General features: G+C 54.9%; 2 protein-coding genes across 5 annotated transcripts in view; one reads left to right on the plus strand and one right to left on the minus strand.

Moving 5' to 3' along the window:
- OPA3 (outer mitochondrial membrane lipid metabolism regulator OPA3) overlaps positions 1-7,400 on the plus strand; it is a 32,632-nt gene extending 25,232 nt beyond the window's left edge. The window contains exon 2 of the mRNA XM_084771449.1: positions 6,162-7,400. Within this exon, the coding sequence (XP_084627575.1) occupies positions 6,162-6,559 (398 nt within the window). The 3' untranslated portion in view covers positions 6,560-7,400. The remainder of the gene's footprint in view (positions 1-6,161) is intronic.
- A 307-nt stretch (positions 7,401-7,707) lies between these two features.
- VASP (vasodilator stimulated phosphoprotein) lies at positions 7,708-25,733 on the minus strand. Of its 4 annotated transcripts, none has more exons than XM_084771435.1 (13): positions 25,361-25,733; positions 17,312-17,483; positions 17,044-17,209; positions 13,900-13,984; positions 12,810-12,847; positions 12,461-12,702; positions 12,228-12,325; positions 10,954-11,005; positions 10,749-10,782; positions 10,486-10,531; positions 10,273-10,363; positions 8,656-8,713; positions 7,708-8,538 (listed from the first exon to the last, which is right to left on the minus strand). In XM_084771435.1, the coding sequence occupies exons 1-13, from the start codon at positions 25,363-25,365 to the stop codon at positions 8,501-8,503; spliced, it is 1,125 nt and encodes a 374-aa protein (XP_084627561.1). In that variant the 5' UTR covers positions 25,366-25,733; the 3' UTR covers positions 7,708-8,500. The 4 variants fall into 4 exon arrangements, with proteins under 4 accessions (XP_084627561.1, XP_084627559.1, XP_084627560.1 ...); XM_084771433.1 differs by having other exon boundaries at positions 10,749-10,785; positions 25,361-25,732; XM_084771434.1 differs by having other exon boundaries at positions 12,228-12,328; positions 25,361-25,731.
- Positions 25,734-27,751: the final 2,018 nt, after the last annotated feature.

Raw genomic sequence — 27,751 nt, forward strand, 5'->3', positions numbered from 1 at the left:
CAGGACAGAGAAACCTTGTCTCTTTAAAAACAAACAAACAGAACAAAAAACAAAAAAAAAACAGGACTATCAAGCAAACTCTCTGGAACAGAAAAAAAGGTCATAAACAGCACCTGAGGCCTCCTTCCCCCAGTGTCAAGCATTAGCACCTCCCCTTCTGTGTGCCTGCATCCTCCTCCGTCCCCCACAAGAGCTGCTTCCAGCCAGCAGAAGGTCCTGAGCTTGCATTGAAATCCTCGAAGAGGCAGGGCACTGTGGCGTATGCCTTTAATCCAGAGGCAGGTGGATCGCTGTGAGTTCGAAGCCAGCCTGGTCTACAAAGTGAGTCCAGAACAGCCAAGGCTACACAGAGAAACCCCGTCTCAAAAAAACCAAAACCAACCAACCAAACAAAGAAATAAATAAATCAGAAACCAAGCAATAACAATACAACCATAAAACCTAGCAAGCATGGCTGCGTGTGTCTGTGACTCAGGAACAGAAAGAAAACTCACCGGAGCCTGGGAGTCCCAAGCTGCCCGGGAAACACAGCAACAGCCTGACTCTGCCAAAGCAAGTGGAACACAGAGCTCGAGGTATGTGCTGTATCTATATGAGCTCTGCAGGGGTGCGCAGCCAGAGCCGAAGAGTGAATTCCAGGTGAACTTTGCGCAAGGCCCTGCTGTGGCGTCTAATTCAAATGGACGCTACTCGCTGCACAGTCACCTTTGCCGGGTGACGTGCACAGTGCTTGCTGCCTGTCTGGAATTCACAAAGGGGGAGTTCATATAGCCGGGTGTAGTGGCCAACTCTGACGATCCCAGCGCTCCGCAGGAGGGTGTCCAGCTCAAAGCCAGCCAGGGCTACCTGCAGAGAGCCAGTCTCAAAAAGATGGATGGCAACTTTCTGTAAGGGAGGAGCAGGGTGGCTTCTGGTCACACACTCACAGTCCACTCCGCCATGACACCTGCTCTAGTGGACCCCTTTCACTGCTGAGATAAGTGGGTTTGCTGAGGGGCTCATCAACCCCAGAAAATCACTGCGAAAATCACTGCTTCCTGGCTGCTGCTGAGGCCTCTGACGAGGGTGTAGGTGAGGTGACAGAAGGCACATTACCTCATCCTGTGGGAATTTGATGGTTTTGAGCACATCTGTTCAAGAATTCGTCCAAAGTTCTCAGGGTGGGGAAAGGCAGCCGGCAGGTCCTGTTTTCTTCAGATTCTTCTGGGTCTCTCTGGAGCATCCCTCCTTCTCCAGGGCAGGGAGGAGGAGCCCTCAGGAGGGAAGATCTTGTGACCAGCTGTTGCCCAAGGGACATCATAGGATTTCTTTATGGCCAGCCAGAGGCACAGAGTTACTGTGGCAGGCGTCAGGAGGTCAGTGGTAATCAGGAACTACAGTAGAAAACTCTAGCTGGCTGGGGTGCTGCCTCGCAGGAGCTCCAGCACTTGTAAAACGAAGGCTACACAGTTGTAAGATTTGCTGTGAGTTCGGGGCCAGCTTGGTCTACAAAGTGAGTCCAGGACAGCTGTCTCAAAACCAAAAAAAAAAAAAAAATCTCTTAAAAACAATGGAAGAGAGCCAGGCATGGTGGCGCACGCCTGTAATCCCAGCACTAAGGTGGCAGAGGCAAGTGGCTCTCTGAGTTTGAGGCCAGCCTGGTCTACAAAGCGAGTCCAGGACAGCCAGGACTACACAGAGAAACCCTGTCTTGAAAAACCAAAGGAGAGCCGCGTGGTGGTGGCGCACACCTTTAATCCCAGCACTCGAGAGGCAGAGGCAGGCAAATCGCTGTGAGTTCGAGGCCAGCCTGGTCTACAAAGTGAGTCCAGGACGGCCAAGGCTAACACAGAGAAATGCTGTCTCAAAAAAACAAAAAACTAACAAAAAAAAAAGTAAAAAAAAAGAGAAGCAGCTGCCATAAAATGTCCTCTGACTTCCATATTCTCCAACTGGAACATTTGATACATGCATTTGAATACACCATCAAGACAAATGAAATGAAAGCAGAAAAAAAAAGAGCAGCCAGGCATGGTGGCACATGCCACCCCTGAGCACAGAAGTACACACACAAAGGAGGAAAGAAAACGAACACCCAAGAAAACGGAAATTCTATCGTAAGCAGAAATGACTGGTATGTGTAGCGGGTGCCTCAAAGACAGTTTAATGGGCCGGACATTCCAAGGACTTTAAAATTTTATCTCTCAGGATCCCAGGGCAAAGGTCCAGGCCTCTGTGTGGGTAGGCTAAACCCTCCATTATACATAGAAGAGAAATCCCCAGGGTCCAAGAGAGAAACAAAATGCGTACAGAAGGGCTGGGCGTGGTGGCGCACGCCTTTAATCCCAGCACTCGGGAGGCAGAGGCAGGCGGATCGCTGTGAGTTCGAGGCCAGCCTGGTCTACAAAGTGAGTCCAGGATGGCCAAGGCTACACAGAGAAACCCTGTCTCAAAAAAACCAAAAAAAGAAAAAAAAGAAATTCATACAGAAAAGAAAAGGATGGAGGCGGGGAGATGAAAAAGACCCCCAGCTACCCTGGGGACCGTGACACCGAGGTAGGGCTGAGGACAACTCATCCATCACCAGCAGAATCGGCCCTCCACCCTGAGAGCTCGCATGCTTTCCTGTGTCACCCCTGCGTGGAGGTAGGAAAAGATATTTCAGATATTCAAGGATAGCACCAAAGTCACTTAGTGAGCTTGAGTCTAGCCTGGGCTACACGAGAGTCTGTCATAAATAGGAGTAGAGCTCTAGGAAAGCTGGCTCGTCATGGCTAGAATCCGAGCCCTTGGGAGGCTGAGACAAATGAATCACCATGAGCCCGGGGCCCATCAGGGCTACAGCGGAAAACACTATGTAAAATTAAAATATAAAATAAGAGCCCGGTGGCAGGAGTGGCTTCACACTCTGGGCAGCAGAGGCAGGAGGATCGCTGTGAGTTCGAGGCCAGCCTGGTCTACAGAGTGAGCCCAGGACAGCCAGGGCTACACAGAGAGACCCTGTCTTGAAAACCCAAAAACAAAACAAAACAAAACAAACCCCCCCCCCCAAAAAAAAAGAAAGAAAGAAAAAGAAAAACAAATAAATCCAGGCCAGTCAGAGCTACATAAGGAAACTTTGTCTCAAAAAACCCAACAACAACAACCACCCCATCCCACCCGGAAAACCCAAGAAAGAAGGATTCAAAACATTTACCAAACACCCTTTTGGAGAAAGGTACTTAGGGCTATTCCAGCGAGTCTAAATCCACAGTGCTCAGAGACAGAATAATGCCAGACTCTGCAAAGCCCCAAAGCGTATCTCCAGGGAGCTCAGCAAAAGCCAGGCCTCCTCCAGATGAGCACTCTCGTCCTCTCATTCTGGACTGCACACAAAAGCGACGTTTCCGGGTCCGAAGAGAGACATGAGTTTCAGATAGAAGAAAGAACCCAGCCAGGGGTGCTGGAGAGCCCAGCCAGGGGTGCTGGAGAGCCCAGCCAGGGGTGCTGGAGAGCCCAGCCAGGGGTGCTGGAGAGCCCAGCCAGGGGTGCTGGAGAGCCCAGCCAGGGGTGCTGGAGAGCCCAGCCAGGGGTGCTGGAGAGCCCAGCCGGGGTGGGGGTAGGGTGGCGGGGGGTGGAGAGCCCAGGCAGGGGTGCTGGAGAGCGCTTTTAATCACAGCACTTGGAAGGAAGAAGCACAAAGCTTTTTGAGTCCAAGGCCAGCCTGGCTTACATACAGAGTTCCAAGACAACTTGGTTTATATAACAAGACCTTAGCTCAAAGGGTTGGCGGGGGGGGAAGAACTGAGGAAAGAGGAGGGGTGTCATAAGGACCTCGTGCGAAGACAGCCCTGCAACTTCAGGGACAGCCGGTGTGTCCACAACTGCCTGACAACTCAAAGCTCCAGCGTGCCCAGGGAGGCGGCTCCAAGGGGTAGGGAGAGAGCTTGCCTGGTGTTCACGATGCCCCGGCTGGCTTTGGCCATTAGTCCTCCAGCATTTGGGAGGCAGAGGCAGGTGGGTGTTTGTGAGTTCCAGGCCAGGGCTACACGGTAAGACCTTGTCACAACACACACACACACACACACACACTCACTCACGCGCACACACAGAGGCATGCACACATGGGCACACACATGCACAGGCCTGCACACTCGCGCATGTACATACGCACAGGCACACACACACAGGCGTGCACACTCACCCTGAACTGAGAATGAGGGCACAAGCAGGTTTGTGAACGCAGCAACTCAGCTTACAGAGCAGAGCACTAGGACAGAGAGGTGGGGGTGCGGGGTAGGGGTGGGTGAGCCACAGCAACCACAGGGTGAACACTCACAGGGTGAAGCACCTAAGTACTTTCCAGGGTGTGCTTTTATGGGGTTTGAGAGGAGTTTGTTTGCTAAGGGTTGTACCGTGTGCAGTTTTCTTATCTGGCTAATAGGTCACATAGTCATTTCTCTAATAAGCGTGTCCCGTCCAATAATGGATGATTTTGTTTCTAAAACTTGTATTTTTTTTTTTTATGTTTATGTGCATGTGTCTGGGTGTGCCATGTGTGTGCGGGTGTCATGGAAGCCAGAGGTGGCATCAGGTCCCCTGGAGCTGGTGAGGCAGCAGCAATGAGACGTGGGAGCTGGACTCAGGCTCTGGACTCAGCAAGTGCCTTCTCTTTAGCCCCGTAATGTTGGGTTTCAGTCATGAACACCCCACTATGCACAGATAGAAGGTGGTGAAGAGGGGATTCTCCCTAAAATTTACTTGGGGACACAGTGTTGTTTTGGTTTTTCGAGACAGGGTCTCTCTGTGTAGCCCTGGCTGTCTTGTACTCGATATGTAGACCAGGCTGGCCTCGAACTCACATCGATCCTCCTGCCTCTGCCTCCCGAGTGCTGGGATTAAAGGCATGCGCCACCATGCCTGGCTCCAGTTTCTTTTCTTTCTTTTTTTTTTTTTTAAAAAGATTAATTTATGCCAGGTGGTGCACGGCTTTAATCTCAGCACTCAGGAGGCAGAGGCAGTTGGATCGCCTTGAGTTCCAAGTCAGCCTGGTCTACAAAGTGAGTCCAGGACAGCCAAGGCTACACAGAGAGACCATGTCTCACCCCCTCCCCAAATATTTATCTTTACGTGTATACATCTTTTGGTGGTCTTATACCCTAGGACCCTAACCCCTGCAGTGGCTCCCAGAGGGTCCCCCCACCTCTCACCCCTGAACCAGGGCATCGTTTCCGCTCATACTGACTTCCCAGCATCTTCGGCTCATTCTTGTTTAACTTCAGTTCATTGGTGTGTATGTAGCTCAGGGGGCCGCCCAGCAGTGGGCTTCTTCCGGTTCCGGGGTTAGAACTCAGGTCATCAGGCTTGCATGCAGGCATCCTTGCCCACCACCAACCACTGCTGACTTTGGGTGTTATTGTATTCATTTGTTTTGCTTTAAAACCAGAGTCTACCTCTAGCCCAGGATGCCGCTCGCTTAATTCCCCCAGGTGTGGAGGTCACAGCTGGCTGAAGCACCATGACCTGCCAACTGGAGGACAGTCGCTAAGACCTTGAACTTTCCATCCTCCTGCTCCCGTGTCCTGAGTGCTGGGATGATAGGGCCTGTGCCATCAAACTAGGTTCCAGGTGGTGCCCAGGGGATCTGGCTTGCTAGGTCAGCACTCTACCAACCAAGCTGCTCTTCAGACCCTGGGCGTTTTCTTCTTTTTTAATGCATTTATTTTTATGTATATGAGTGCTCTCTCTGCATGTACACCTGCATACCAGAAGATGATAGATAGTTGTGGTTGCTGGGAATTGAACTCAGGACCTCTGGAAGAGCAGATGGTGCTCTTAACCGCTGAACCATCTCTCCGCGCCCCACCCCCACGCTTTTTTTTTTTTTTTGGTTTTTTGAGACAGGGTTTCTCTGTGTAGCCTTGGCTGTCCTGGACTCCCTTTGTAGACCAGGCTGGCTTTGAACTCACAGCGATCCGCCTGCCTCTGGCTCCCTGAGTGCTGGGATTAAAGGCGTGCGCCACCAAGCCCGGCCCTAAAACTGTCTTCAGGTCCCCTCGGCCAGGCGAAGTTTTCAGACTGGGTAACTGTCCTCTAGGCAGGCAATTCTGTCTCTGAGCCCCAATATATGGAGGTGGGGGCCTGCTTACAGGAGGCTGAGAAGCATCCTGGCTAAAGCAAACCCCGACCCCTCTCCCTTGCAGTGTACCACTGGGTAGAGATGCGGACCAAGATGCGCATCATGGGCTTCCACGCTGAGGCCATCAAGCCGCTGAATGAGGAGGCGGCTGCCGAGCTGGGCTCAAACCTGCTGGGCGAGGCCATCATCTTCGCCTGCGCGGGCAGCTGTTTGCTGATGGAGTTCTGGCGCCAGAAGTCCGCGAAACACCGCAAGGAAGTGCAGCACGTGGCCTCGCTGCAGTCGCTGCGGGATGACGTGGTCCGCCTGGAGCAGGCCCTGGACGAGCTGCAGCTGCAGGTGCAGGAGGCCCTGCCCAGGAGTGCGCTGGACCAGCTGCGGGCGGAGTTGCTGGCTACGCTGCAGGAGTTCAAAACCCAGATCTGCGAGCCCGAGGAGGAGCCCGAGGCCTCCGAGGAGTAGAGGGTAGCACTCCGGCCTTGGACTGCTGTCTGGGCTTGTCGCGTGACTGGCCTCTCTGCTTGGGCCAGCGGACATGCCCTGGTCTCAGGGGGACAGAGGAATCCTAGGCTAGGAGAGGTCTGAGCATTCCTTTCCACGTGGTCTCTCTCACCCACTGGGGGGACATGCCAGAGACTCATCTCCACAACCCCGCATCACCAGTGTGTTGGGGAGCCACCAAAGAACCCTTTGCCTAGGGCCCTGGCCCATCACACTGTAACACTCCCAGCCTCCCAACACTTCCTGCCTCTGATCTACCTCACATTTTACGGAAAGAGGACAGACAGGCTGAGGGTGGGGGTTGCTCTACCCTGCCCTGCACGGCTGGGCCCTCTTTAGTTCAGAGCACCGCCCATGTCTCATGTCTTAGGAGAGGGGGAGTTTGGTTTTAACCAAGAACAAATTTTCCTGCCTGCCCGCCTGCCTCAGTTCCGTTTATCTGTCCTGTCTCCACCCATTCCCTTCATGTCTTCCATGCCAGCTCCTCTCCTAAGAAACAACCTGCACCCCCAACATGTGGGTCGGTGGCATGCCTCCGTCCGCTACCGCCCCCCTCCTGTTTCACAGCATTCTCAGGGACTGCCCCTCAAATGGAACATTCCAGAAGACAAATTAACTCCTTTACTAACCCACCAGGCCAGGAAGGGGTGGCCTATTGAGCTCTGACTAGTATTATTTTTTAAGACTTTGAATGTTTTATAATTAAAGGACCCCCAGGTTAAAGAGTGTATATCTCAAACCATCATTTGCTGAGCCAGCAGAAGTGTCATCCATCCCAAGGAGGAAAGAACCAGGGGAGGGGACTTCTAGTGTGTGTGAGGGGGGGGCGACACATGACGGATGTCTTCTGAGACTTTTCCCTGGTAAAGAAACCAGCCCAGAAGTAATCGGTAGAACTTAAGGACCACACAGCGTGTGTGTGTGTGTGTGTGTGTGTGTGTGTGTGTGTCCACCTTAGGATGGAGGTGGCAGGCTCGTGAGGAGGGGTGGGACAGAGTGCAGGCCAGAAGAAGTTGCATAGACCGGAACCAGGAAACAGAGGGCAGTAGAATCTTCACAAGGGTCCCCAAGCTGGCAGCAGCCCCCTCTCCCAAGTCACTCCAGAAACCTTCACATTTATAAAAACTGCAGATTTATTCAGCAAGGGCCCATGTCCAAGAAGCTAAGGTGTGGAAGTCGGAGGACCTCTTTTTTCCTCTTCTCTCCCTCACTTCACCTTCCTGGAGGGCAAAAATGGTTTGGACCAGAAATCCTAACCCAAATTAAAAAAATCCACAAAACTGAGGTCTCAAAAAAGTTAAAGAATCCTACTTCCTCATAGAAAAGAGGGAGGAGCCAAGGGAAAGGGGGAGGTGTCCCAAGGGTGGGGGAAGTAACCCCCCACCGGGTGGGATACCTCCCTCTGACAAGCTGCCTCCGATGAGGCAAGCCTGGGGTACAGTATTTAAAAACTCCCACACCCCATTTTATCAAAATCAAAGAGAAAAAAAATTTCCCTTCCCCCCAAACCCAAATATATATATATACTTTTTCTTTAAAAAAAAAATTTCCAAGGCATTAAAGCGTTAAAGTGAATCCAGAACAAGGGAAGGTGGGATTCCCTCCTTCCTTCCCTTTCTGTGGGGTTACTCAGTATATCCCCCAGCAGAGGAACCAGCCCCAAGGGGATGGCAGAGGGAAAGGACCAACGGGAACAAAGGGGGCGGGACCTCCTTATCCAATCAGCAGCCAGCATGGGTGTGGCCACGGCACCAGGAAGCCACACCCCCTGTGGAATCTTCCAAGTGGGAGCCCGTGGGGGAAAATGCATTCTTGTGTACTCTTGGTCAAGTTGAGACAGGGAAAGCAGGTGCCAGGCGGGGAAGTGCAGAAAAGAGCAATGGGTCTTCTGGGTCCCTGTGGTCAAGGAGAACCCCGCTTCCTCAGCTCCTGGACAAAGGCTGGAAGGAAGAGGCAGAAGTCAGGCCAGCCTCGGGCCCCTTCCTTTCCAAGGTAGGCTCCTTCCACGGACACAAGGCCCTTAGAAATGTTGCCTTGGAACAAAAGTGCCTCCTCACCTTCGATTATTTCCTCTTTCATTTTCTGCAGCTCTTTCCGCACCTCTTCCAGAAGCTCCTGAAAAGAACCAACCATGAGGAGACTCCTTTCTTATTCTAACCTTTCTCAAGTTCTTAAAACATTTACTTATTTGTGTGCTTGTGAGGGTATATATGTGTGTGAGCACGTGCAGAGGACTGAGGGAGTTCACTCCTTCTACGGCCTGGGTTCTGCAGATGGAACTCAAAGATTGTCAAGTCTGGCATAAGCACACCTGCTGAGTCATCATAAAGGTCTGTTTTATTTTAGGGACAAGGATAGAAACTATGGCATCTTGAATGCTACCTAACCACACTACTACGGAGCCACACCCCAGCCCCTCACTGGGGAATTCTAGGCAGGGGCTCTACCACTGAGCCACACCCCAGCCCCTCACTGGGGGATTCTAGGCAGGGGCTCTACCACTGAGCCACACCCCCAGCCCCTCACTGGGGGATTCTAGGCAGGGGCTCTACCACTGAGCCACACCCCAGCCCCTCACTGGGGGATTCTAGGCAGGGGCTCTACCACTGAGCCACACCCCAGCCCCTCACTGGGGGATTCTAGGCAGGGGCTCTACCACTGAGCCACACCCCAGCCCCTCACTGAGGAATTCTAGGCAGGGGCTCTACCACTGAGCCACACCCCAGCCCCTCACTGGGGGATTCTAGGCAGGGGCTCTACCACTGAGCCACACCCCCAGCCCCTCACTGGGGGATTCTAGGCAGGGGCTCTACCACTGAGCCACACCCCAGCCCCTCACTGGGGGATTCTAGGCAGGGGCTCTACCACTGAGCCACACCCCAGCCCCTCACTGGGGGATTCTAGGCAGGGGCTCTACCACTGAGCCGCACCCTCAGCCCCTCACTGGGGGATTCTAGGCAAGGGCTCTACCACTGAGCCATGCCCCCAGCCCCTCACTGGGGGATTCTAGGTAGGTGATTTACCACTGAGCCACACCCCAGCCCCTCACTGGGGGATTCTAGGTAGGTGATTTACCACTGAGCCACGCCCCAGCCCCTCACTGGGGGATTCTAGGCAGAGGCTCTACCACTGAGCCACACCCCCAGCCCCTCACTGGGGATTTCTAGGCAGGTGGTTTACCACTGAGCCACCCCACCAATCCCTCATTAGGAGATTCTAGGTACTTTTCTGCTTAGCCAGGTTCCCCTTTCTCCCCTTTTCTTGACTGAAACGACAGAGGAAGCAGGTTCAACAACCCTTCCCACCCTCATCGTCTGACGCAGCTGCCAAGGTCACAAAATGACGGGAATGCTCTATAGGAGAATTCTAGATCTTTAGGGGCCAGCAGAACAGTGCTGGAGAGCGTCCAGCAAGCACGCTTGCCAAATGGACATAGTCTCCTGCCAACTCTGACTAGATGGAGCCACTGGGTTGAGAATTCTGGGTACTCAGCAGGGATGAGTGACAGACTAGTAAGGCCTGTGGGAAATGGGACGGTGGTCTCTCCCCCTGCACCCCACCCTTCATCTCCCTTTCTCAGACCGTAAGCCTGAGGTTTCTAAGCCACTCCTAGAGCCATTCCGGATGCAGGTCTGTCTCCCCGAGCATCCTCGTAGCTACCTCCCCAAGCTTACCTGCTTTACCCTCTCCAAGTCAGAGTCATCGCTGGAGCTGGGTGTAGAGGGGTGCGCCTCGGAGGTAGTCACAGAAGAGGAGGACTTCATCCTGCAAGAGTTGGTATGGGACAGGACTCGGGGTGGCAGCGGTGGCGGGGTGGGGGTAGGCTGCCTCCATCTTTCCCTATCCCAGGGGCTTACATTACGTTCCCCCTAACGCTGATGGCCTACCTTGGCAAGGTTGTGCTGTTCTTTTCCCAGGGTCTCCGCACAGGTTCTGGGTGGGTGGGTGGAACAAGTAAGAAAGGTCCGAGCCAAGCATTGCCCCCCACAGTAACATACTACCACCAAACCCACCAGGGCAAAGAGTTTAAGAATAACTACAATCCCCAGGATTTTTTTTTTTTCACAGAGTTCCCATTTAAGTGCTGCCACAGCAAGAACAGGCATCCTGGGATTTGTAGTTTCTAGGGCTAGACAGGGCTGTCACTCACCACTCTGGGCGGGGACTCGGGTCTCTGGTTCCTCCTGCTGGAGGTAAATTAAAGCGTCACAAACCACCCTTTCCTTGCCACTTCCTCTTCTAGGTCCAAAGCCAGTGGAACCCAGTCACACCTCCTCCCTGCCCTAGGGTACAGCCTAAGGAATATAGAGCAGGAAGGCCCAGCCCCCTCCCCTCCCCCCCTCCCCCGGACTTACACTGGCAGACTCATCTTTGGGGGGCTTCTCTCCAGCCTGTGTGGCTTTCCTTCTGCAGAGGGGCAAGCAAAGACAAAGCTGCAGTTCACACTCCGTCACTCAACAGCACCCTTTCCCACTGTTAAATTCCAAGACACTTTTGAAAAGTTCAAGACAGGGCCTGCGACATGGCTCAGCAGACAGAGGTGATGGCCACCAAGCTGGGTCGCCTGATTTGACCCCACAGTCCCATGGAAAGGTGAAGTAGAAAACCGAGCTGCAGACTGTCCTCTAACCTCTAAGTAAACACACAGACGCAATAAATAAACGGAATAATAATTCTTAAAGAGAAGCAGGCAGGTCTGCGAGGCCAAGCCCGGCTGGTCTACATAGTGAGGCGGATGGAAACCCACACGGCACAAGCCTGTAATCCCAGTATTTGAGAGGCAGAGGCAGGAAAATCATTCTAAGTTCCAGCTCAGCCAAGGCTGAGAACAGCAACGGCAGTAACAAAATCCAGTTTAGGGCCAACAAGATGGTCCAAGGAAGGAAGGGGACTTGCTGCCAAACGGAGGACACAAGTTCAACTCCCAGAACCCTCATGGCGGAAGGAGAGAAACAGCTCCTCCCCGGTGCTATGGGCACACTCATATATTCAGTAAATAACAATCAACTTAGATTGTTCTAGAACTTGGAGGGATGCCCCATAATCCCCAGGTCTGGAAATCCTAAGAACTGTAAGGGTGAGAAGGCTTCTAGGTGAGCAAGCTGAGAGTCCTTTAAGAATCTAAGCTTTCTGGCCAGGCGTGGTAGCGCACACCTCTAATCCCAGCACTTGGGAGGCAGAGGCAGGTGGATCGCTGTGAGTTCGAGGCCAGCCTGGTCTACAAAGTGACTCCAGGACAGCCAAGGCTACACAGAGAAACCCTGTCTCAAGGAAAAAACAAAAAGAACCTAAGCTTCCAGAATGTTCCAGTGGAACCTCCCAGGGCTCCAACACTGGAGTGTGAGCACATGTCACAGTCCATGAGTCACCCCAGGCTATGACAGTCTCCAGCACCCCAGTGTCTCAGACAGCATCCTGTCCCAGACATGGCTGTCATCAGGTGGGCCTGCCACCCAGGGACATAAAGCAGCTGGCTGCAGGTGTGTCATCCCAGCACTCCGCTCTGGAGGCTGAGGCAGGAAGTACAGCCTGGGTTAGACACAAGAGGGAAAGGAAGAGAGGGGACAGGAGAGGACAGGATCAGCTCTCTTGACAGCCTGTGGCTGACCTCCTAGGGACTCCAGCTCACCTCCGGGCCAGCATGGCATTCATCTCTTCCATAAGCCCCCCGCCAGTGCTTCGACTACTCTCAGCTTTGGGGGCTGAGGGCCCCCCAGAGACCTCCTCCTGCTGAACGAATGCAAAGGGAGAAGAGGGCTTCAAAGGTAGGGCCAGCTGACCTCCCAGCCCTTTTGTGACACCTCTGGGGGACATCTGACCCACTTCCCATTGTCCCCTCAGGGCTTTATCCCAACCACTCACCTTGCTCACTTTCCTGAGTTTGGCTCCAGCAATGGCAGCAGCCAGGCCGGGGGCCCCGGAACCCCCACCGCTGGGGCCCTGGGCTGTAGGGAGAGGGGGTGCAGGAGGTGGGGCACCCCCTGATCCATGACCTGCAGCAGATACCCCTGAAGGAGGCAGACCTGGCGGTGGAGGGGGTCCGGGAGGAGGGGGAGGTCCCGGAGGGGGAGGTGGGCCCCCAGCTGGGGGAGCAGGTGGACCTCCTGCAATAAACAGAACGGTACTGCTGAGAAGAGCCTTACTCTTTGGCCTGGCCCACCCAGCCCGGTCCTCCAGGGATGCCCTCATGACCCAGTAGGTGAGCCATCACCTGCATTGGAGACGCGGCGTTCCATGTGCTCAGGTTGCCTGTGCAGGGGAAAAGAACCTGCCTTCAGCCCCCAAGCCAAGCTAGCCATCGGTGGGGGGGGGGGAGGAGAGGCAGAAGCTTCTAGATCCTCTCTGGAGGTCCCGAGGGAGGCCAGGGGCTTGCCCTACTTTCTGGGTCCACCCCGTGTTACCTTCTGAGGGCCCAGGGGAGGAGAAGGAGAAGCAGGCAGGCGTGAGGCCTGGGTGGGTGCAAGCCTTCTTTTCAACTGTCATAGACAGCTGCTTACAAAGTAGCTAAGGGCCTGAGAAAGCTGGGAAACCCTGGTGTGGAGTAGGGGGTACCAGCCAGAATAGTTCATTCTCTCATCAGATTCTATTGTGGGGGATAGATGTTCTTTTTGTCCCCCTGTTGAGACAGGGCCTCACTGTGTAGGCTAGGCTAGCCTGGAACTTTATAGACCAGGCTGGATTCTAACTTGAAGATCTGCATTCTAAAGGCTTAGAAAAGGTGTGCAACAGCATGCCCATTAACGGGTTGATTTTTTTTTTTTTAAATTATAAGATTTATTTGTGAGTTCAAAATCAATACATCTTCATTTTTCTCATTTGTAAAGGGAGAGATCTTTTAAAAACAACAACAACAACAACAACAAAAAAAAGGTTTTTTTGAGACAGAGTTTCTCTGTGTAACAGTCCTGGCTGTCCTGGGCTTGCTTTTGTAGACCAGGCTGGCCTCAAATTCACAGAGATCCTCCTGCCTCTGTATCCTGAGTTTAAAGGCATACACCACCTTGCCTGGCTGGGAGTGATTTTTATAACAGGGCCCCATACTAATTTCCAAGGCCAGCCTAGAATTTACTATGTAGCCCAGGCTGGCCCCAAACTCTTGGCATTGCCCCTGCCTCAGCCTCCCATGCACTGAGGTGTGCAACACCATCCTCAGTTTCACAGCAAGTCTCCTGGGCTCCAGGAACTTGGCAAATAGTGTCTGAATGCTGTTTGCTTTGAGACTCTTGGCCTTTAGACCTTTCTAGAAAGTGAAACATGGCAGCGTTCTGAACTCCAGGAGCTGTGGGAGTGAGGGTCCCCACCTTTTCTGTTGTTCCAGCTCCTCTGGGGAGGGCCCATTCTGGGCAGACCAGGCAGGGGGTGCAGGGGCCGGGGGAGGCCCACCTCCTGGAAGGTGAAAGGAAAACCACAGTGAGCGGGAGCTCTGCCCTCCCCTCCTCAAGATGGCATCCCGAGGCCAAGAGTGGTGGCGCACACCTTTAATCCCAGCACTCTGGAGGCAAAGGCAAGAGGATCGCTGTGAGTTCGAGGCCAGCCTGGTCTACAAAGCAAGTCTAGGACAGCCAAGGCTACACAGAGGAACCCTGTCTCAGAAACAAAAAAAAATGATGGCATCCCAGTGAACCAGAGGCCCTGACATCCCTGAGAAGGGGCAGCACCCAGGAGAGAGAGCAAGGAACAGCTTTCCTGGGCCTGAGTGGCTGCAAGGTGGGACACTTAACGGACACAGAGCTGCCACTAGTCCTTCCGGCCATGAAGGGGGGAAATTTGCAAACCAATCTCTTTCCTAGCCCCGAGGGACCATGCACAGGCCTGCACTACCAACTGCATTTCTCCATGTCCACAGAACGGGCAAGCCCTCCCATTAGTACTGACAAGGCTTTGTGAAGCCAACATCTCAGCTACTAAGCACTTTTCCCTCTACAGAGAGCAGAGCAGCCAACAAGGATACAACCTTGAAAATGCTGTCTTGAGGGCACTGGGGTGTGGCTCAGTGGTAGCCCCCCTGCCTAGAACCCCCCAGTGAGAGGCTAGGGGTGTGGCTCCGTGGTAGAACCCCTGCCTAGAATCCCCCAGTGAGGGGCTGGGGGCGTGGCTCAGTGGTAGAGCCCCTGCCTAGAATCCTCCAGTGAGGGGCTGGGGGCGTGGCTCAGTGGTAGAGCCCCTGCCTAGAATCCCCCAGTGAAGGGCTGGGGTTGTGGCTCAGTGGTAGAGCCCCTGCCTAGAATCCTCCAGTGTGGGGCTGGGGGCGTGGCTCAGTGGTAGAGCCCCTGCCTAGAATCCCCCAGGGAGGGGCTGGGGGTGTGGCTCAGTGGTAGAGCCCCTGCCTAGAATCCCCCAGTGAGGGGCTGGGGGTGTGGCTCAGTGGTAGAGCCTCTGCCTAGAATCCCCCAGTGAGGGGCTGGGGGCGTGGCTCAGTGGTAGAGCTCCAGCTTAGCCTGTCCAAAGCCCATGTTCAATCACCAGCACCTCCAAAAAATGACAGGATCTTGGCATCATTAAAGAGCTTTTAAAAAAAAAAAAAAGGAGTCTTGTTCCCTGCACTAGAGTCTCCATTTGACCCAGATCCCCACATGAGCTAAATGTTTGTGAAACAGTAAGAAATGCCACATAGCCAAGGACAATGGTACTCGCTTTTAATCCCAGCACTCGGGCAGCAGGGGCAGCCAGATCTCTGAGGCCAACTGAGGCTAGCCTGGTCTATAGAGTAAGTTCCAAGACAGCCAGGGCTACACCGAGAAACCCTGTCTAAAAAAAGAACGAAAATAAAAATAAAAAATAAATAAGTAGGGCTGGGTGTGGTGGCGCACGCCTTTGATTCCAGCACTCGGGAGGCAGAGGCAGGCGGATCCCTGTGAGTTTGAGACAAGCCTGGTCTACAGAGTGAGTCCAGGACAGCCAGGGATACACAGAGAAACCCTGTCTCGGGGGAAAAAAAATAAAAGAAGTAGAAATTGTTATGCATGGTAGCCCATGCCTATAATCCCAGCACTCTGGGAGACAGAGGCAGGCAGATCTGTAGGTGTTTGAGGCCAGTTTGGTCTACAAAGTGAGTCCAGGACAGCCAGGGCTACACAGAGTTTTGAACCCTACACTCACACCCCCAAAAAAGTATAGAAATTGCACCTAGAGACTTATTTTGAACCCATTTTCAAAATGCCGGACAAGCCTGCCCCACTGAGCTGTTGCCCTAGCATGCACTAAATCTGACTATGTAGCCCAGGATGGCCCAGAACTCTCCACCTCCTCTGGACACCTTCTCAAAGGCTCACATTACAAGTATATGCCACCACGACCAACACAGGAAGCACAGCGGAGGCTGGACAGACAGACGTCTCGGTCCAGCCCGTAGTGCACAGAGAAGGAGCTATTATCTTAGAGACGGTGCACTTTACACTTAGGCGTACACCAGGTGTGGACAAGTCTCACAAGAGTTTGCTATCTATGGATCAGCTGATTTCAGATAGGTAGAGTCAGGCCCCAGAGGGCAGCATAGCAGCTTCAGGCTGCGGAGTGTCTCTGCTCACCCCCACCCCCAGTTATGCTCTGAGACAGGGCTTCTGTGTAACCCTGGCTATCAGGAAACTCTATAAACCAGGCTGGCCTCGAACTCACAGCGATCCACCTTCCTCTGCCTCCCGAGTGCTGGGATTAAAGGTGGGCGCCACCACACCCGCTGTCTTTTTTTTTTTTTTTTTTTTACTGTGTATGGGTTTTGTTTTGTTTTTGAGATAGGGTCTCTCTGTGTAGCCTTGGCTGTGCTAGACTCACTTTGTAGGACAGGCTGGCCTCGAACTCAGCAATCCTCCTGCCTCTACCTTCCGAGTGCTAGGATTAAAGGTGTGCGCCACCATGCCCAGTGTGTATGGGTGTTTTGCTCACACACACACACACACACATGCCTACTGCCCACAAAGGCCAGAGATGTTCAGATCCCTTGGGACTGTGAGCCACCCACCATTTGGGTGCTGGGAATTAAACCCACGTCCTCTGGAAGAGCAGTAAACACAAGTAAGGACTGAACCATCTCTCCAGCCCTCCAACACACAGAAACAAGGAGGCATGCACACGCACACACTTTTTTTGAGAGAGAGAGTCTTATGTAGCTCAGGCTGGTCTCAAACTTGCTGTGTAGCCAAGGATAGCCTTAATGTCACTGTCCTCCTGCCTCCACCAGCCAAGCGCTGGAGCAGTGCCAGGCATGTGCCACCAGAGCAGGTCTGTGCCATGCCGAGAACCAAGCGTAGAGCTTCGCACACACTAGGTGGGTTCTCTGCCCACAGAATTCCGTTCCCAGGCCCCGCTCTTATTCATTTATTCGTGACAAGGACTTGATATGTCATCCAGGCTGGCCTGGGACTTGTTACAATCCCCCTGCCTCGGCCTCCCAACGGCAGGGATTACAGGCACATGATCCCCGACGCTGTCCCACCTGCCCATCTAACCTTCCAAGGCCTCTAGGGCGCTGGCCATGCCGGCTGCGAACTGTGCTGCGTCCTCCTTGCTGCCAAAGTTGAGGCCCCAGACCTGGCGGGCATCACGCCACTGATGGAAGATGGGAGTGGCCTGGTTGTACTTGACACCCCGGATGATGGCACAGTTGATAACCACCTAGAGAGGCAACAGGTAGGTAAGCGTTGCAGGGGTGGAGTGGGGCTCAGTGGCAGGGGAGACAGAAGGACAGAGGGACAGAGGGACGGAGGGAGCTTGCACCTGCTGGTCCGGCTGCATCTTGCGGCCGACCACTCGGAAGGAGTTGGCAGTGGAGTTGTGGTATATCTGGACGCGGCTGAAGGCCTGGGGACCGGTGCCAGCAGGGAGCCATCGCTTGTTGCCGTCATCATAAAGCATCACGGTAGCCCGGCTGGAACAGATAACCGTCTCGCTGCCAGGAGAGAAAGCAGAGGGGCCCAGTCACATTCTCCACGTGGGTCTCCCGTGACATGACAAGAATTGGAGGAAGAGCAGCAATACAGTGGGAGACCTGAGAGATGAGGGCCGAGGAGTCCGACCTCCTCTCAGAGACCCAGACACAGTATGACACCAGGGGAGGGGGGGCACACAACCAGGAAATATCAGATGGAAAAAGACGAACAAAAGCATGGCCGGCAGTGATGGCATAGATGATTTAAAATTAAAACAGCAAACAACAAAAGAACAGGTGCTAGGCGCCAAGTTGATGACCTGAGCTCAAATCTCCCAGACCCATACAGGAGAAGCAGAAAACTGACTGCAACCTGTATATGCATGTACAATCCCCCAGTGAGGGGCTGGGGTGTGGCTCAGTGGTAGAGCTCCTGCCTAGAGTCCCCCAGTGAGGGGCTGGGGGCGTGGCTCAGTGGTAGAGCCCCTGCCTAGAATTCCCCAGTGAGGGGCTGGGGGCGTGGCTCAGTGGTAGAGCCCCCCGCCTAGAATCCCCCAGTGAGGGGCTGGGGGCGTGGCTCAGTGGTAGAGCCCCCCGCCTAGAATCCCCCAGTGAGGGGCTGGGGGCGTGGCTCAGTGGTAGAGCCCCTGCCTAGAATCCCCCAGTGAGGGGCTGGGGGCGTGGCTCAGTGGTAGAGCCCCTGCCTAGAATTCCCCAGTGAGGGGCTGGGGGCGTGGCTCAGTGGTAGAGCCCCTGCCTAGAATCCCCCAGTGAGGGGCTGGTGGTGTGGCTCAGTGGTAAAGCCCTTGCCTAGAATCCCCCAGTGAGGGGCTGGGGGTGTGACTCAGTGGTAGAGCCCCTGCCCTTCTTGCCCAGCTTTGCTCAAGGCCTTTGGTTGAATCCACAGTACTATTAAAAAACAACAACAAAACCAGACTGATGAGTACACTGTAAGGAAGAGATAGGCAGGCCACACACAGGAAGAGGCAGAGAAAGAAAATATAGGGCCCCTAAGGTTTGAGGTCTGGGGCTCAGCCTTTAGAGCATTAATCCAAAGCGAAATGCAGTTTGACTAGGAAAGGCACAGAGAGATGCTTGACCTAGCAGACAGGAAGAGAGAGAGGTGAGAACAGCTGCTGCTGCCTGGCCTCAGTTTCCCCCTCTCTCTCTAGCACCTCTGCTCCCAGCCCAGGTCAGATGAGGAAGCTGTGGCTGAAGGACAGGAAGTGTGAGGACAGGTCCCAGCCCCCCCCCCCTTTCCCCTGAGGCTGCTTTTACTGGCCACCTGGTCCATCTGGTTCCCCTGGGGGCCCAAACAGCCATTTGGCTCACATTCCTGGCTGCGCTGTCACACCCTGTGGCTTGGGAACGGAGACGCAGCGGTGGCCCAGACAAGACTGAACGGCCACCATCCTCCTGGATGTGAGGGGGGACACAATTCAGTCTGGAGAGCAGCTGGCCCAGCCCAGGGCACAAGGCGCAGCTGAGGAGACCACCGGGAAATGACAGGTGTAGAGTCTGACGCCGAGACTGGGGGGGGGTTCAAATCCCCACCACTCTTCTTCCACGTGTCACAGAGAGATCATCTCCCTCATCTGTCGCTTGGGGAGGACACGATGGCTCCCAACTCCCGAAGGCCATGAGTAGGAACGAGCCTGGTTAAAGTACAGTGACTACTCTTGTCACGAACACTGCGGTACTAAGCGCTTGGTCACTGTCAACCCTTGGGGCTCCCTGAACACCTCCATCACATAAGACGCCACACACCTGTCGTCCCCGCCGCCCCCCTCTCCCCCCCCCCCAAGACTCAGTTCTCCTCCAAGGCAGTTACTAAGGCTTCCAGACAGGAAGTAACTTGGCCAAGGTCACACACAGACAGGGGAAGTGGGGGTGGGGGAGTTTAGGCCCCACCTACCCCCCACCAGACAGGGGAAGTGGGGCATGTGGTGGGGGGGGGGAGGTGAGCTCACCCCACCCCCCTACAGGGCTTTTTTCCTGAAAAGAAGAAGTTTGTGGTTTCCAGGGGAAAGAAACTGTACCCCACAATGGTAGGGCTTGGGGGCAGGGTGTGACGCCAGACGGGTGAGAGGGGCTCAACAGGGAAAGCCCCTTGGTAGGCCCCCTGCACTGCCCGCAAAGCCTCGCACCCCAGCTTAGCATACCAGTTGCTCCATCACCAGCTCCTAGCTGGGCCCATGCCTTCCCAAGTCACTCTGTCTGTCCTACAGCATCCCTTCAGGACAGACGCTCTTCCACCTGGGCGCAGCGGAGACGGCTGAGTAGCCCACCTGTAGTCTAGCGGGGCGGGGGTGGGGGGGGTGGGGGGGGAAAGGCTCTGAAGACAGACGAGCCGGTTCCCACGTCCCACTCCTAACCACAGACTCCTACCCAAACCTCAGGTGTCATCTGAAACAAGCGTAGCTTCAGGGACTGTTTCTGGCTCAGGCACCCTTGGCAGGGCAGGGCTAAACCTCACCCACACCTGCCACCCACACCCAGGGCAGACTCTGGCCAGATGCCCAGGGTGTCACTGCCCCACCCCAGGTGTACTTTGGCCTCCCAGGTGGTCCTGCCCTGCCAAGACTCTGGTCTGGAGGGAACACTGCTGGCTGGGTGAGCCTGGGCTGGGTCCAGCCTCAATTAGATCCTAAGAATGATCTAATAGAAGAACGCAATCTCAGAGTCCCGTCCGTCTGTCCGTCCAGTGTCCCCACCCCCACCCCCACCTCTCCCAGCCCCCACCAAGGCCTGCGAGCCTCAGATCCAAGGCCTGTGAGGTACCCTGTGCTCTGGTCTCATTCCTCCCCTCTCTGTTCACTCTTTTCCCACATCCTCCGCTCCGCCTGAACCACATCCCTCCCTGAGCACCTCACCTGCACACCCCACAGCCGGACAATCTTTTGTTCTGAGGCAGGCACCCTTGTAACTCAAGCCACCAAACAAAACAAAAAAAAAAACCCAGAACTGGTCTGGGATGGATGCCTCCCTCCCCCCGCAACCCCGCACCAAGCGGTCATCCCAGCACTCAGGAGGCTGAGGCAAGGGGGTCTTAAGTTGGAGGTCAGCCTGTGCCAAGCAGCGAGACCCCTGTCCCAGTAAAACTAAACAGCAATCCAGGGCTGGTGGGTGAAGGCACCTGCCTCTAAGCCTCACAGCCTAGGTTGGCCCCTGGAGACTCATGGTAGAAGGGGAAAACAGACCACTACAGGTTGCTCTCTGACCTCCAACATATCCAAAATCAAAATAACTTTTTTTTAAAAAATCCTTAAAAAAGAAAAGGAGCTGGGCGGGGGGGGGGGGGGGGGGGGGGCGAGTGGCGCACGCCCATAATCCCAGCACTCAGGAGGCAGAGGCAGGCGGATCTCTGTGAGTTCGAGGCCAGCCCGGTGTACAAAGTCCAGGACAGCCAAGGCTACACAGAGAAACCCTGTCTCGAAAAACCAGAAATAAATATAATAATAATAATAATAATAATAATAATAATAATAAAAAAAGAAAAGATTAAGAAATAGTGAATCAGGGTCAGAGCATGAGGACTTGGAACTGTCCTTCCCTCAGGCCCTCGTCACCTGAGAAGCTGCTCCCAGCGCTCACGGGTGAGCGTGTATATTTAGATGTTCCACCTTTTTTTTTTCTTCTTCTTCTTAAAGCAGCACCCCTCTGTCCTCCACTCCTTCCTTCATGCCTTGCCTTTTTAAAAATATCAACCCAACTGTTTTCTCATCCGTCAGTTAGGGGTTGGGGAGGACATGAGTTCAGATGGGAGCCTCCCTGCTAGCTCCGTGGCTGGCTGCTCTGCTGTGTGATCTCAGCCCGGTGCCTTCCCCTCTCTGAGCCTGCATTTCATCCATCACCTGTCAAAGGGCTGAGACATCAGTTTAGCTCATCAGTTTGCTGAGCGGTGCATCTGGAAATTGGAGCCCAAAGCCCAGAACAGCACCGCTGACCTTCAGATGTCCGTGGCTACGGTTGAGTCCCGCTGTTCAAGGCCGCTGAGCCTCCCCCGAGTGCTGGGTACCATTTAGTTTCTTGAGATGCACTGGGGAGCCAAAGGGATCCTTGGGGACCCGCTGTCTCAGCAGAGGAAATAAAGGGTAACGGTTCTGTGGCCTCTAAAGTTGCGGGGGTGGGTGGGTGGGGGCAGGGCCTTTGTAGGCTGGAGGCCACACAACGGCGAAGGCATAGACCCCTGTGTTGAACGTCCCCAAAAGGAGCTGCCATGGAAAAATCCCCACAGGAGGTACACACCTGTGACCTCCAGCTCTTGGGAGGTGGAGGCAGGAGGATCAGGAATCCAAGGAGGAGGCAGAGGGCTGGCAGGATGGCTCAGTGGGTAGGGGCGCCCACAGTTGTCTTCTGACCTCCACATTTCTTCACACTTGCCCATCCTCACCAAAATAAAAAATGTAAAACTTTTTTTTTTTAAAGAGGGGGGGAAAAAAACCCAGAAAATTCCACAGCCAGGAACTCTGGCAGAGATTGAAGGTGGTTGTGGGTGGAGGCGGGGGTGGGGGGCATGGGGAGGGTAGGGACCGCCTCCGCTCTGTGTAGTTTCACTTGGGGAGCCTCAGTTTCCAGCCTGGGAGTTCCCAACTCACTGAGTCTGTTGGGGTGAAAGTGGACAACAGAGACCCCGATGCTACAACCCTGCAGCTGGCAGGCTCCACCATGGCGGCCCAGAGTCCTAACGGGGGTGGGGGGTGTCCTCTGGGGACAGGTGACCAAGCGCAGGCACCGGCATCAGTACCATCCTTCCCTTTGGGGCTCACCACCCCCAACATTACCCCCACCATCTCCTTACACCATGAAACGTGCGACACACATGCGCGCACACACACACACAGCATCCTCAACCGAAGCAGTATAGTCCAGGCTGACCTAGAACTTACTCTGTAGCCCAAGCTGGCCTCAAACTTGCTAGGTAGCATAAGATAGCCTTATGGGGTGGGGTGGGGTGACTTTTTTTCATGTTAAAAGTATGTTATTTGGGGGCCTGGAGAGATGGCTCAGCGGTTAAGAGCACTGCCTGCTCTTCCCAAGGTCCTGAGTTCAATTCCCAGCAACCACACGGTGGCTCACAACCATCCATAATGTGATCTGATGCATACTGTATACATAATAAATAAATCTTTAAAAAAAAAAAAAGTATGTTGTTTGTATTTAAAAAAAAAAAAACCACAGATGGCCTATTTTTCTATAATACCACCAGACTCAGGCAGTCCTGGGTACAAATTCAAACTTTACCACCTCCTAACGGATTCTGTACATATTTTGTGAGACAGGGACTCAGTAGCCCGAGCTGGTCTCTAGCTCCTGGTTCTCCAACCTCCCCAGGGTTCCGATTTCAGCCATGAGTCATCACATCATACTCCCAAGCCCGTAAACTTTAACGGGCCGTTCCTTAGCATCTCTGCGCCTCAGTTTTACTACCTGTAAAATGGGGGTAAAGACCAGGGCGCACGCTTGTACTAACATCAACATCTATTTTAACTGTGGTGGAGGTTAAAACGGAACCAGACCCATGTTACAGCGCCGGGCAGGACGATGTGTGACTGAACCGGCCACATCGTTTAAAAATAAAATAAAGTAACAATCGCTGCTTGTGTTATTCCAGGAGGAAAAGGAATGAACCACATGCTTTCAGGATTCTGGCTGCCCAAGAGCCCTCAGACCTCTGACCTCTTCTCTGCCTTCCCAGCTCCCGGATGCAGCAAGACACTCGACAAATATTTGTCAAACTGGGAGAAAAAGAACCATATCTTGTAATTTTCCATCTCAACCACCCTCCTTTCCCACTGCCCCCAGGGCTGTCCCCAGTCAAACCAGTCTGCTCCCTAACCCAACATAGCCCAAGAACCTCTGAGGGGACTGCACCCAGGCTTCTTGGTCTGGGGGTGGGGGACCTCAGTTTACCCAGCTGGGAATGAGGGGTGTGTCTTTCTCATTATAATCCTAGCTGTCCTTGGAGAAGTGACACAACCCAGCAAGTGACCAAAGACAAGGGGGACCCTCTCCTAAGAGGGTGGGGGACCCTTGTAACTTGTGCCTACCCTCAGGGGAGGGAGGTTTGGCCCGGGGCCACTGTCAGAGAGAGGGCGGGCTGCAGGAGGACCAGGGCTGGGGGTGGGGGTGCAGGGGGCCGGCCTAGACGTTGCTCCTGCCCTTTTACGGTCTCAGCGAGTGAGGCGGCACTAACTCGGACATCCGCCATCCGCCTTCCACCGGGTCTGGGACCGGAAACGGGTGGGGGAGGGGCGGGGCTGGGGGGCAGCAGGAGAGGGGAGTGATTGGGGGTGGCCAGTGGAGGAACTGACTCCCTTTTGGGGGACAGCACTCCCATGGGGGAGGGAAGGTCGGGCAGGAAGTCTCCGGGGTGTCTCCACGTCTCCTTCCAGATCCCACATGCCAAGGGACAGACATGGGAGGGACGGAGGGAGGGAGGGGTCCTGGCCTAGGGTCCTAGAGAGAAATGTCACCCTGATGTCAGAGAGCAAGACTGGAGGATGTGCACTTGGGGGGGGGGGGTTCAGCCCGAATTGTCCCCAGGAGACTCCCTCCTCTAGCCAGGGGCTTTGGGGCAGGAAGTCCGAGCCAAAGTGGAGGAAGGGAGATAGTATTGTCAAGATGTAGCCCCAAGGGAGAGATTATTTGGGGGGGGGGGAAGCTGAGGGGAGGGGAGGCCTCTGCCTGCCCAGTCCCCGCCCTCAGGTGAGCCCAGGAGTTCAGGGCAGGTCGCAGAGAAGACATTAAAACAAAAAAAAACAAAAAAAAAAACCCTAAACACTCTGGGTCCCCCTCACATTCCTGGGAAGAGCTCAGGAAGAAGCTGGTAAGCCTGAGTCCCGGAGGGAGAGAGAAGGCTGTGACCTTGACGCTTTCCAGCGCCCCCTCCTCCAATCCCACGGCTTGGAGAAAGGGGTGGGGGGGGGGGTGGGGGAGTGACACCCGGCGACATGGAGCCCAGGGGGAGGGGCCGTGGTCTGGGGAAAGCAGCTGGCCACAGTGCTCACTCGGGGGCCCGCCCCCCACACCAGCTGTCTCGACAGGTGAGTCAGGAAGACAAAGGCCCCCTCCCCCAGCTGCCGCGCCCCCTCCCTCCCCGGCCACCAGGTGGGGGGGGGGGACAGAGGGGGGCGGAACAGAGCCGCCCTCTGGCCCCGGGGGCCGGGAGCCGCCCTGGGCCTAAAGTGCTCCCGGGTCCTAGGACCCAGCCTCAGTACCTAGAGGGGAGAGGAGTCCCAGCTGGACTCTCCAGGCCCCGTGGCTGAGAGCCGCAAGATCCCCCCCCCCCTCGACAGAAAAAGGAGAACCTCGGTGTCGTCCCCCCAAATGTAAGGGAATCAGGAACTACCCCCAAAGTTAAGGACCACGGTCCCACTCTGAGACACACTCGCCCAGCGCCCCAGACGCAAGGGTCCGAAGACCACGACCCCTAAGCTCAGAGTTTCAGGGCTCCAGGCTCCCAAGCCAGCCTCCCACCATCTCCCCCCCCCAAGACCCCGTTTTGAGTTTAAGTGGGGGCGGGAACTCAGAGCCCCACTTATAAAACCGGATCGTCCCTCCGAGGCTCTCTACCTATCTGCCAACTCGGAGGTGCTTCCCCCAAAAAAGTCTTCCAATTCTGTGTCCTCCCGAGAGCGCCCCTAAACCTGAAAGCCACCGAAGAGAACCTCAGCAGGCACCGCCCCAAGCCTTTAGGAAGTAATGCGGAGAAACGGGGTGTCGATGTCTAGAGATCGCTCCTAGGAGGCATCGGCCTGGAGCTGGGGCGCCCAGAACGCTGTGTCCCCCTAAATCCAGCCCCGAAGGAGCTGATGGGGGGGGGAGGGGGGACAAAGGCGGGACGAGGAGCCGGCGCCCGGCTGGAACCCGGCTGATGGGGGGTTCGGAGCTCTCACCTCATGGCTGCGCTGAGGGCGGGCGGCGCGCCCACGGGGAGTGCTCCCGGGGCGCCCCTGATTGGAAGTGCAGGGGTGCGGGGCTGGCTCCAGGTTCTGCTCAGTCTCTCTTGGGGTCCCGCCCCATAGAGTCCAGCTTCCTGGGGAGAACGTGGACCGGGCCGGGGCGGATCTTCGGGCGCCTCCTCCCTCCGGTGCTCTGATGAGACTAGGATCCCGTGCGACGGAAAGCGGGGTGCGGCGCCCGGATCTCGCCGGCGCACACCCTCGGCCGGCAGCACCTCAGCGGTTACTCTTACTACTGTACTCTTCTTTGCTACATTTCGTTCCAAAATTCCACTCCCCGCACCCACAATGCCGTGCGCCTTAAAGGGACCGCAGACGCCTCCAGGCGGGGGTGGGGGGCGGGGGATGGGGGGCGGGGGATGGAGAGCGTTTAAAAGGCAACGCGGAACCTTCGGCTTCCGCAATTGCCCTCCTTCCTCAGCCTGGTGTCTTCGGGGTGCACCCTAGGCCTCGCCCCCGGGTTGGAGGGGGGAGTTCGGTGGAAGAGAAGGGGCCTTTCTTTCATCTCTAGCTGTCTCCACTATTGAGTTCTTCAGCAGGGATCTTGGTGGGGTGTGTGTGTGTGTGTGTGTGTGTGTGTGTGTGTGTGTGTGCAGGTTCTCGAGTCCCAACTCGCTCCGTGGACTTCTGCTCAGTTTGGGGGGGCGGGGCGGGGAGCCCCTCTGGTTAAGCAAGAGAGCCCATCAATTTCCACTTTTAAGTAACACTTCGGCACATCCCGTTTCCCCCAAGATCTTGCTTCTCAGGCCGGGCCCCACCCCTCACCGCCCCCCACCCTCCCGGGGAAGGTGTGGAGGAAGTGAGCCAGGGGGCGCGGCGGGCCGCTGACTCACCGCCGCCCGGTCGCGGCTGGGGTGGGGGCGGGGGTGTGGAGGTGTATGTGGGGCGGGGGGTGTGAGGAGTGGCCGGGGTCGTAGGGATTGGTGGTTGGGACCCCCGGATCTGCACCCCACGCGTGCCCAGCTACGATTTAGTGTTGCTCAAGGAGGACAGTAGGATCGTTCCAGCAAACCGGTAGCCAAGGGGCACGCAGACCCTCCCTGGAGCCCCCCTCCCCCTCCCCCAACACTCCAGGGTTGAGTCGAGTCCAGACACCCTCCTCTGCTTCCGCAGTGGGACCCATAGGCCCCGCCCACCGTTACGTCATCATCATGTGGACACGCCCCTCCCGGAGAGCTCCACCTGGCCGGATGAAAGGCATTATAACTCTAGGAAAGCGGCAGTTCCTGCTTTACAGATCAGGAAACTGAGGCATGGAGGCGGGGAATGGGTTTAGACTATGATCGTCGGGCTGGAGAGAAGGCTCAGAGGTTAAGAGCACTGTCTGCTCTTCCAGAGGTCCGGAGTTCGATTCCCAGCAACCACATGGGTGGCTCATAAGCATCTATAATGAGATTTGATGTCGTCTTCCGGCGGACTGGCAGAACATTGTGTACATAATAAATAAATAAATAAATTTTAAAAAATAAACACTATGATCATCTTGCTTGGGACTCCGAAAACTTAACGGAGAATCAACCCACGTCCACGTCGATTTCCTGGATGCTGGCTCCCTGTTGGCGTTCAACTGTGAGAATCTCATCCTTCAAACTCTTAAATCTGCACTGAAATATCTAGGACAGTATTGTCCTGCCACAAACTAGGAGGCTGAGGCAGAAGGATCACAAGTTTGAGGCCAATTTGCGCTACAGAATGACATCAAGTCATCTGAGTTTACACATTTTTTTATAAAGATTTATTTATTATTTATACAGTAGCCTGCCCACCCACACGTGTGCCTGCCCACCACAATAAGGCACCAGATCTCATTACAGATGGTTGTAAGCTACCATGTGGTTGCTGGGAATTGAACTCCGGACCTTTGGAAGAGCAGCCGGTGCTCTTAAACCTCTGAGCCATCTCTCCAGCCCGAGTTTACACATTTAAGAACACAAACAGAGAGCCTGTTGTGGTGGCCCATGCCTTTAATCCCAACACTTGGGAGGCAGAGGCAGGCGGATCGCTGTGAGTTCGAGGCCAGCCTGGTCTACAAAGTGAGTCCAGGACAGCCAAGGCTACACAGAGAAACCCTGTCTCGAAAAACCAAAAGCAAAGCCACAGAGGTGGCCTGGTGGGTAAAGACACTGGCCACAGTGCACAAGGACGGGAATTCAATTCCTGGGACCATTATGACGGAAGAAGAGAATCAACTCCCACAATGCTGTTCTCTCACCTCCACCACGTGGGCTCCGGGTTAGCGGACTTCGGTTGTCTGTCTTGGGGACACCTGCCTAGCCACTGAAGTCAGCCCAAGATTTTGGGGCGGGAGGGATTAATGTCAAGTGA

This window comes from Acomys minous, assembly GCF_964271855.1.
Source record: "Acomys minous genome assembly, chromosome: 20".
Classification (NCBI taxonomy): Eukaryota; Metazoa; Chordata; class Mammalia; order Rodentia; family Muridae; genus Acomys; species Acomys minous.